This window comes from Archocentrus centrarchus, chromosome 17 (genome assembly GCF_007364275.1).
Source record: "Archocentrus centrarchus isolate MPI-CPG fArcCen1 chromosome 17, fArcCen1, whole genome shotgun sequence".
NCBI lineage: Eukaryota > Metazoa > Chordata > Actinopteri > Cichliformes > Cichlidae > Archocentrus > Archocentrus centrarchus.
Genome location: NC_044362.1, coordinates 20,239,483 through 20,250,299, shown reverse-complemented (window position 1 = coordinate 20,250,299; position 10,817 = coordinate 20,239,483). Strand labels below are relative to the sequence as shown.

The window sequence follows — 10,817 nt, the reverse complement described above, 5'->3', positions numbered from 1 at the left end:
GGTCCAGTTCTGATGCTCACAATCCCATAGGTGGACAGGGGTCAGCATGGGAACCCTGGCTGGTCTGCAGCTATGCAGCCCCAAACACAACAAACTGTGATGGACCGTGTATTCTGACACCTTTTTATTAGAAGAGGCATTAACTTTTTTGGCAATTCAAGCTACAGTATAATATGTAATCTTTTACACAATGTTTTACATAAAAAAAAAAAAAAAAACACTGCTTGCAAGCAACAGCCAATCAAAACAAAGAAAATTCAATTTTATTTTTTTATTTTAAATAAACATTACATAATCAACCACACACAGAACGATTAAATACACTCAAAATTAGATTTATTTGCCTCTCTATTTACTCACTGAAAACAACACATATTTTAAAGCTGTGCTGAAAACAAGTTCTTTTGGCATGTTTGATAATTCAGCTAATGTTGCTCAATATACAGAACAAAACAGACAAACTTTTGTAACCCAAAAAAAAAAAAAAAAAATTCACCATTTCAGGATGAAAACATAGCACCTTGTTCCAGTCACTGTGATCCTCTGACTGGTCTATAGTGGATAAGAAACCATAGTATGAGAGGGTTGGCCAAGATGATACTGCCAATTACAAGGCATGCTCCTGCTTCTTTAGGACGTTAAAGACAGTGCAATCCCAGACAAGAAGAAGTGCACTGCCAGTCAGTTAACAAGCCACATCCACAGTTTCACTACATACTTGATGCTATACACAATGACACAAATAAAAAATACTGTACACCCCATGTGCTGGTAAATCTGTGAAAGCAAATCTGATGGTTATAACATGAGACGACGTCTAAAAAGAGCAAATGCTAATCCTTATTACCAAGGCACTGCTTATAATAAAATGACTAACATCAGACGCTACCATGGCGTGTAAATGTGGAGACTATCAAAACTCTGTGCACAAAGCTGAGTTCCAGTGTCTCTACAACATAAACTCACCTCATCTGGAATAAACAGGCAAATAAACAGGCAAACATTTACTGACCAGAGGCCGAAAAAAAACCCAAAAAAACCTTATGTGATTGGCCACAGTGTTTCCTTATTGTCTACTGAGGACAAATGTCAATACAATACAGGCTGATGTGATGCTGATCTACAAAGTTCAATCAGGATGCAAGTAAACACACACACACACACACAAAAATGCTTTTCAATCAGTGCAAAAGTGTTACCATAATTACACAGGTGTTAAAATGCATTCCCTCCACAGACACATGTACACTCAGCTTAAGAGTGAAACAGCTTCTAAACACACGAGAGGGTAAAGACACACTGAAATCTTACAGCAGTGGAGGGTTGGGTTTCTATTCCTGTTGTCTACTCTTTGCAGAATGCAATAAAAATATGTTGATATTATCTTCACTAGATCAACAACAAGATTTAGTCCCAGTTAATTTCAGGGGTAAATTGCATTCGCCAACATGCAGCTAGGCATGGCATTAATATATAAATTATTTAAAAAAAAAAAAAAACTTTTAAGAGGGGACACACACACCACCTTCATTCATAAGAATAAAAGCTTTTGTAAGTAATAATTGACAAAATGAAACAATTTTTTGCCCCAAATAAATAATATATACATACCTGTATCAAATATGTGGGGAAAGATGGGCAATAAATATTCCTAAAGCTAACTCTTCTTTTTCTCCTAATGCTCTTACTTTGGAAAAATCATGTCTGAGCAGAACTGCTGTCCTTGTGTCTTGAAACTCAATGATGCACAAGCAACAGCACACACTCTGAAATCAGCCCTTATGGTGAAGTTCCATTTTTATATACTCAATTTGGGGGAAAGCACACAAAATGGTAACATGCACATGAAGTATTTGAAAAAAAAAACAAAAAAACAACACCACACTGTTTTGTTCTTTAAAAAAAATCCACCTGTCCTGCCTGACTCACCAGAACAACGACAGCAAATGGTTTTTCCACCTACACCTGCCATTAAAATCAAAATGCAGTCAAAAGATGCACCTCTAGAATGGAAAAAAACACCACATGTATAATAAATATTTATACAAGAGTAAATACACTACAGAGGTATTGATTGGTGTATTTGTTTGTCTCCTCCACTACTGAGGTAATGCGGAAAACCAGGATTTAAATACATGTTTTTATATAGGTGTTAAGGCATAAAGCTGACTGTGTCCAGCTTAAATAGATTTAAATTACATCTTCTATCTGCATTGGGATTTCTATGCCAAGTGTACTTAGAGCCCATTAATTCAGTTCTGCTTTCAAAGAAAAGCAAATGTCTTGATAAATGAGCTGCAGAAATATTAACACTGAACAAAATCTGCATTTAGGACCACTAAATGCAAACAGCAGCATCAAACCATGTGTACCCTTAGCCTGAATAAATCCCCCACATGGTGCTTTAGTAGTACGGCTACTGTATAGTGAGCTTTTTTAATCATTTCAATACTTGGTGTAATTTTCAGGGATTGGGTCTAGTAGTAATAATGTGACCTTTGAAAAAACAAGTAAGATGCAAAAGTATATTTACATTTTACAAGAGTCAAATAGCACAACTCTGAAATGCCCCACCCCCACCCCCCCTATGATTGAAATTGTTCAGGCAGCCAAGATACAATTTGCAGTCTTCGTGCTGTGGCACAGATTGAGACACTATTCTGTGCAAAGCTTCAGAATGCACTGAAATACCCTGTGATGCTCAAATACTCCATTTGTGCACGGCAGAAGTTGTAATGAACCTTTTGCATTTCACAATAAAAATCGCCCATACCCACCGTCACACAGTGATCCTACGATTACACTAAACTCCATCGTTCTTTCTGTGATATGAGCTTCAGATGCATTTTCTACAAGTTGACAATAAAACTGTGATGACATGGACGGAAGACATATGGTTTCCCTGATGCCATAGTCTGCCTGATATGACAGGATGAGGCGCAGAGGTGCAGAGACTGTGGTTATTCAATGAGTCCTTCCTAAAAAAAAATGCTGAATGGTGTATTAAAGGTCCACGCTAAATTCTCCATGAAGATCATCTAAGGCCACAATGTTCATTGTAGAAAGTAAAATGTAAACACTACAAAAAAGGAAAAGAGAAATGATCACGGCATTGTAGCTTTAAGAAGCAATGCCCCAAAATGCAGAACCCCAAAGCATTGAAATGAGACCATATACCTTATGACAAAAGGCACTTCAACAACTACGCCCAGTGCCCTGTTTTGGAGTGGATCCACTATTAATCTCCTGATCATCTTCATCCTCTTCTTCTACCTCTTGCCAGCCACCAAGATGGACAGTGGTGGGCGCAGAAACGCTGGAACCTAGGCCACCATGTGCCTGGAAACCTGAAGGCAATGAGGATATAAAAGGGAAGGATTTGTAATAACAGTGTTTCCCCACCTCTAATTTTAAGCATAGATTTAATCAGCTATAACCTGTGCTTTCAAGAGCCCCTCCCCTGGCAAAATTAACATAGTTCAAGAACATGCTTTAACCCTTAACATCTTAAGGATCACTTTGTGAACACATGATTTACTTAAAAGACAAACCACATTTCAGTTACAATACACTACATATTTTTCACTGGTTATTGTTCATTTAACTTCAGTTAAGAAATCTGCTCTCACTGAGTTTATGTTTCCAGTTGTTCCACTGTTACGTGACACGTTATCACTGCAGTTTTGGTTGTGTAACCAAGTTGGACAAACATTAAAGCACAAATTTTTAAATATATCTAATATCATTAATAGCTCTGGAGATCTAGGTCATAACCTTGATTTCAGCACAACAAGCATTTCTGTCACATTCCTTTGATTTGGGATTAACACCAAAAATATTTCTAAGTCTATAGTCTATCATTTTCATGCTAATATTCACACTCCTTGGCTGAATTAAAGATAGCAGGTTTTCAAATATCAGTACTTTCATTTACCGGTGTGTGCGTGCACAGGATGATGCCACTGGCCTGAAGATCTCTGTGGGTGGGAGCTCTGCTGGTGGAGCTGAAGAGACAAACAGTTGTCAGCGTGCAGCGGAAAGGGAGCGCTAAACTGATGGGTAACACAGAAGATACTAAAAAGTGTTACTCTGGCCCAAAATATGCCTTTTGAGTATCAAATCTGTAATACCTTCTGTAACATGAACTGAAGCTGCTGTCATACATGAGGGAACCAAAGTGAAACTCTCTAAGTTTATGCAGCACGCATGTACAAACGCATCACTTAAAACTTTGTGGAAAAGGGACATAAAAACATAGATATGAGGCTACAGTTCATAGAGAGGAAACTACCTCATGCATGTAGATGGCATGGAGACTCATCTCGGCTGAGGCAAACTCTGACTGCAGTGCATTGCTCCGGATGCGAGAGTCACTGTTAGACATACTGAGAAAGAAAGACATTCACCAGAGCTTCTAATAAGCATTTGGATTTATTTAAATGTTTGTTTAACAAAAGCTATGTCGGATACAGCATAGTTTAATATAAATAAGCTTAATACTGGAGTATAAAAATGTAATGTTGGAAAATACCTGTCAATGACAGTGCGCTCACTGTGGTACATTGTGGTCTCAGGGTGGACGGAGGAGGGCAGGAGGCCATGTGAACGGCCACGACTGGTATGTGCGAGCTGGGACGTGGACAAAGAGGCGAGAACGCTGGCTGCAGCAGACGCAGCAGTGCTTGGTGGGATGAGACGATGGTCTCGCCCTTGTAGTCCAGATGCAGTTATAATGGGGTGAGCCAGGACACTGGCCAAAAGATTATCAGCCTGGAAACAACACGTCAGAAGATTTTTTTTTTTTTTTAAAAAGTGAATAAAAATGGAAATTCTGGCACTATATTTGTTTAGGAATATTATTTTCTTCAAACTATTAGCAGTAGTTTAGGCATTAAGTATTTATAGGGAAAATATTTGTATGATCATTTAAATTTCTAGTGGTAAGTTATCTAAATAAAACCTCAATGAGATTATGAAAAATAACAATTTTTTTTTTATCAAATAACTAGTTCCTGCTGCTTATCTTATTGACAGGGTTCCTACCCCAGTGCCAGACTCGTTGGACTGCAACGAGGTGCAGAGAGGAACCTCCGAGAGCAGCAGCTGGGTGGAGGGGCCGCCCTGTGCATCGTGATGCACCTTCTCCTTTAAATGGCTGATAAACACTGAGCTCTCCTGAGGGGGCTGCCAGCGTGGATTCTTGATGGTGAAATGCATGAGGGACAGCTCCGTCTTGCCGTTCTCAGCCTGTTGGTATACAGACGCCTCTGTCTGTCCTTCTGATAGCCACTAGAAAAAAAAATAAATAAATAAATATATACAATTTTTCATTTGTCTTGTGTTTTCACAGCATTCAATGAGGCATCAGCTTAAGTCCTGCCATTAAAAAAGGAATGGGTCTTACTGTTGGGTTTCCATGGCGTCTGATGTCCATCTGTGCAAAGGAACAGATGTCACCAACTCCAACGACCTCCACAGTGAAGTTCCTGAAGAAGTCGATGATTTCTAGAGACTTGTTTCTCAGGAGGAAGATAAGAATGAAGGGTGTGACAATAGGACTGAGCAATTCCTCCAAGATGAACACCTGATTTGAACAGAGATAACATGAATCACGGGCTCGAAATAAAGTCAAATATCACTGTGACTGATCTGAAAGTCTTAGCATGACCCAGGTTCTAGCTTAAAAGCCATCATCAAAGCCAGGACAAATACATAATTTCAGTCTGACAGTCTGATTTGAGCGTGACAAACGCGTTCCTATCTGCTGAATTTCTGCATTTCTCACCGCTTTGTACTGGAACAGCTGTGCCACCTCGTCACGGGTCTCGCTCTTGTTAGCGTTGCCCCTCCAGTGGTCTGGCATGTAGTGAATGTGTGCCAGCACACACTGCAGCAGCTGTTCTGGACACCATACCATATGCTCGTCTGGGATGAAAGACCTGGCATGGGAGAGGTACAAAATGTCAGCATTATAGCTGTGCATTACCTGTACGTATGAGACAAATGAATAAGGAAAAGAGAATAGCTTTATCATAGAAAAGTTAAACATTCAGATGTAGTATCTGATGACAGATGCCTAATATTTGCCCATATTTTTAATGTACGCTATTTGAAGGATGACTTTCTTTGCAATTAACTTTCATCACAACATGTTTAAAAAAAATTAAAAAATTAATTAAATAAAAATGCATACATATAATGTAATAGTAATTATTATAGCTGGCTGCATATCATGAAAGGAACAGCAAGTGTTATGTTTTACACGACTGACTGGGTGGCATTACTTTGAGGACTCACCTCGCGATAGTTATAGTCACCCCCAGCACAGTGATAGCAGTCAGAATGTGCTGCACTGTCAGAACATCCTCATCATAAACTGTAAGTACAATGAGAACAGCCAGCACTGAGCCCGAGAAGAAGGCAATGTTCTTTGCAATCACAGTCAACAGTGGTGATGTGAATGAGTTCATGTATTTGGAAGTGGGTTTATAGCCGCGACCCAAACGTCCGTGCAGCTCGTGGTCCAGCTCATTGAAGTGACGCAGGTACAAACGACCGTACAGGGACCAGCGACGTGCGCCCAGGCTTCCAGGTTCTCTGCGGATCACTTCTGTATAGCTGAAGAACGCATAGAGCACCTGCCACACTAGGATGAAGGGACATAGCAGCAAATTGGCCAAACCCATCAGGAGGATGACCCTGCTGAGCTGCTGGGCGAGCTCCAGGCGGTTTCCACTGCGCTTGTACTTGGGGTGCAGGTTCCACTTATTCTGAAAGAGTGAGCCAGGGCCCCAGAAAAGGATGAGCTCAAAGTTGTATTTCAGGCCCTGGGTTAGAAAGACCACATTGCCCAGCAGGGGGAGCTGCAGGTGCACCGGCAGCAGGGATTTGTTTATCATGGCCACCATGTAGTTCTTAAAACGCAGGATACGGTGATAGATGTCAAGTTCTGTCAGCTCTTTCTTGTGAATGCACATTTGCTGTTCCCTCTGCAGGCTGATTAGCCGGTCCTGGACTTCCTGCCATGTGTAGTTGCATAGTTCATCCTGGGAGAAAGAGACAAGGAATGCCACGTAAACCCACAGATAGTGAGGCAAAGCCACAACTTAAATCACTAAGACTCATCATATCTCTTTATAACAATGAGCATGGGTCAAAAGATTGGTTTGAATGACCTTAATACTGGTCTCCAGTAGGTGGCGCACTCACCATTCTGATTTTCAGTGCTTTGATGTAGAACTGCCTGATCTCCCAGTAGTTCAAAAAATTGCAAATGACCTTAACAAGACGATAGATCCAGAATATGGCAGCCATGATGAGAAGGAATATGATCCAGGTGTTTTCTTGAATCCTTAAAAAAAAAAAAGCTCCTTTCAAACATGTCTGACTTTGTGTAAATTTATACATATAGAGAACACAACAACAACCCCCCACCCAAACAAAACAACAGTTATTCACAGCTGTATTTAAACATATCAGAAGATTTACAGAAAAATGCTCATTATATGCTGAAATTAAGGAAACTCCTTAATATTCCCACGTGTCTAAACAAACATTAGCAAATATCAGTGCAATTGTAAAAGCTTTTTATGAGGTCACATTCAGATTTACTAAACAAATTACAATCGTGTTTTCAGTCCAGGCATGTTCTAAAGCTGCTTTATAAGGGACATCAGATATGGGGTATGAAGAGGACAGAGAGGGTTTAAACTGTGGGACAAGTTGTTCCCAAATTAGAATTCCAAGCAGCCGGACGTCACTGACTTTGATATAAACAACTATTGAGCTGTAGTCAAGCTGAGTCTAGGCTACAAGTACACATTAAAAAAAAAAAGAAAAAAGAATTACAACACAGGAGGGGGGGGGGGGGGGCTGTTGCCTGTAGCCAGCTTGCGAGGTGTCATGTGGTAGTCAGCTCGCTGTCCCAGCCAAGCTGTCAGCATCTCGGTTGGCTAGCTGTACCTCACCATAGCTATCAATTACATCGCCCTGTTCTCCAAAGCCAGGCTGAGCTCCCAGCACAAGCACATCCCTCTAACTAACCATGAATTGCAGAAATGTTGCAGCTGGAAGCTACCAATCACAGGGTGAAATAAACAACAAAACTGAGAATGAAATAAACTGAATGAAACACATAAATCAACCTTAATACACCTTTTGTGTTTTGATCATTTAAAAAAAACATATCTAGTTGACTTCTCTCTAGCAATTGCTTAATATGTTTCCCACTGAGATCACCCCATCACAACTAACAACAACATGAATAGGAATAAATTCTCAATAAAAATGTTTTACAGTGCTGACAGTTAATAAAATGACTAAGAGCGATTGCGTAGCATTACAAATACAAGTGAGTTCTAAGAGGTTTCCAGATTAAATGAGGAAATGTGGGGTACAGCTAAAAATGCTCCCCCTCAGAGTATGTGACTGTATCTTGCAGTGTGAGCCACATCATATACAGCCCAAAAAGAAATTCCGTGTGAAAGTGTAATTGCTTTATTAAGTCGGACAAATGACATCTCTCTAAAGGCCTGTCTCTAATCCTGGACTCTGCTTGAGAACAAAGTGTCTAATCAAACTTCCTGGAATGAGAGAATGTGCACATCAGACATGATTTTATGTGCCTGTACACTGTCAGATTAAGTCAACTCATCTTGACCCCACCGGAAAAAAAGAAAAATCTCCTACAGACACCTAAAGCTGTCTGTAGGATTGTAATATTAAACATTGTTACCTCGCAGTGCACTGCTGACTTGGTAGGATGGCATCTGGCAGTGTGACTTTGTTCCGGTCCAAAGGGTTCTGGACTGGCCCTGTATGGTTGACTGCTCGATTGGCAAACAGGACATCGTATTCCACGCAGTTGACAAGGAACGTTGTGAATGTGACAACAAACAAAAGCTGACTGTGAGGGTGAGATTAAAAAAAAAAAAGATAGTTTCATACTTAATGAAGGTAAAAACAAAATAAAACCTGAACGGTTTAAATACAAGCAACAGTGTTTGACTGCTAATAATTAGGTCATAAATAAGAAGTCTGACAAGTAATCAATGTATAACAGTGTAGTTAAGGAAGACTGCCTATTCTGGCTAGATTCAGACAAATACCAGGAATAACAAATGTTGTACAGGTATGGCAACAGTACAATCAACAGGAATATAAAAGACACAACTAACACAGTGGCCTGGTGAAGGGATTAATCCTAACAGAATAAGTTCTAACAGAGGAAATGTCTTTTTTTTTTTTTTAGTACAAAATGTTAGTATTTAGAGAGGGAATTGCTTCAAAAGAAATGTATGTACAGCTGCTGTTGTTGAAACGTGGTGTACGCTTAACTCCCAGTCACATACATGAGGCCAAAGTCTTATTGAAAACAAACATTCTCTTTGAACTGCAAACTAATCTCAACTTAATGTTTTGCATACAACATATATCACCTTATATCATGCTGCATCTTTTAGACATCTCAACAGAGTATTTCTGTACAAGTCAATACTTACGCAAGCTCAAAGAATTCGGACATTATCATACAGGCAAAGCCATTTTTCTGATGGAAATGATAGATGTAAACAGCACTGTTAAGGAAAATTTAAAACAGCATTACAACAAGAAGGCAATAGATATGAAAGTGTATGGACATTCACTGTAAGTACACTGATTGTCCAGTGAAGCAATGACAATCTTTAGTGCTAAGTGATATCTAAAGAATTGATCCCATAGCAGGAGAAGTAGAATAAACGACAGTGGCATTCAAACTATATGGAAATTAATTATTCTGCCTGAACCAGTTTGTTCAGAGCGTTTGAAAGGATATCCTTGTGAAGAAGTTATCCAGGTTCTTGATATGGTGCCATGAGTCTGAAACAAAAACGAGACCATTAGAAAACAATTAGTCCCATACAACTCTTACTTTGTTGTATCATTTGCTTTCAGATGTCCAGCCTTATTATATTCGCCAGGTACAAAAGTTCAACATATATTAGGAAACCACTTGTTTAACTTAAACAACAATGATATGTTTACCTTTTAGGCCTTCGGGCACGTGCAGCAGTAAATCCTCCTCCCCTGGTGGTGAGTCCTCCTCAAAGTCATCAATTCTTTGATACTCCTGGTAAGCTTCAAAGTTGGCCATTGTGCTTCACATTCTTCAGGTCAACCTCCCGGCAACTTACGAGCTACTTGTAGTAAACACTATACGAAACGCAAGCAGACTTGCAACCACAGCTACATCCTGCAGCTCACAACTACTTAGCAGCTCAAGCGTTCCAAGAAGAAAGGGGAGCAGCTACAGCTAACATTAGCCTGCTAAGCTGCTACTCTAACGGACAGAGCTTGTGTAACCCTACACGACCATGACGACAAGTAAAATGCTGCGCTGGAGTTAAAAATTCAGCGTACCAAGCTACTGTAGACTCAGTAACGAGCGTCGCTTACGTTTATAAAAGATTTCTACCTGAGCCAAATGACTGCGGTGGCTGGCTAGCCTGTGAATGATTCAGCCAGTCGTGTAGTCAGGGTGACACGGTTTGTTTTGTTCCCGTCTGCTCTCGGTTCATCTGCTGATCCTGATCCTGTTTTTTAGTGTTTGCAACTCAAAGTCCACCTCTTCACCAGAGCTCGTTTATCACACACAACTTCGTTTAAATTACAACACGGCCGTCTTCACGCGGCCCCGAGGTCCGTTACTTGATTTCCAAAAATACACCAACCTGTGCGTGTGCACTGTTTTTGTCTTTCGCTAACAAATGTCAACAAAACGACTTTGACGTCACTTCTGATTACACGCACGCCATTTCCGGATAGCAATTGTAGTTTTT

General features: G+C 40.0%; 1 protein-coding gene across 2 annotated transcripts; it reads right to left on the bottom strand.

Annotated features, from left to right (window-relative positions):
- Positions 1 to 241: 241 nt before the first annotated feature.
- Positions 242 to 10,756, bottom strand: atg9b (autophagy related 9B). Of its 2 annotated transcripts, XM_030751278.1 has the most exons (15): positions 10,024 to 10,756; positions 9,815 to 9,858; positions 9,501 to 9,565; positions 8,735 to 8,905; positions 7,210 to 7,351; positions 6,625 to 7,046; positions 6,298 to 6,537; positions 5,786 to 5,939; positions 5,405 to 5,584; positions 5,044 to 5,289; positions 4,532 to 4,770; positions 4,292 to 4,385; positions 3,935 to 4,004; positions 3,178 to 3,347; positions 242 to 3,079 (listed from the first exon to the last, which is right to left on the bottom strand). In XM_030751278.1, exons 1-14 carry the CDS (start codon positions 10,130 to 10,132, stop codon positions 3,196 to 3,198), a joined length of 2,328 nt encoding a protein of 775 aa, XP_030607138.1. In that variant the 5' UTR covers positions 10,133 to 10,756; the 3' UTR covers positions 242 to 3,079; positions 3,178 to 3,195. The 2 variants fall into 2 exon arrangements, with proteins under 2 accessions (XP_030607138.1, XP_030607137.1); XM_030751277.1 differs by having other exon boundaries at positions 6,298 to 7,046.
- Between the last annotated feature and the right edge of the window lie 61 nt (positions 10,757 to 10,817).

Coding starts and splice junctions, on each gene's coding strand:
- atg9b (XM_030751277.1), bottom strand. CDS start 10,132: ATGGCCAACTTTGAAGCTTACCAGGAGTATCAAAGAATTGATGACTTT. Junction 8,906..9,500: donor TCCGAATTCTTTGAGCTTGC/GTAAGTATTGAC, acceptor TCACCCTCACAG/TCAGCTTTTGTTTGTTGTCA. Junction 5,585..5,785: donor AGCTGTTCCAGTACAAAGCG/GTGAGAAATGCA, acceptor TGTTCAAATCAG/GTGTTCATCTTGGAGGAATT.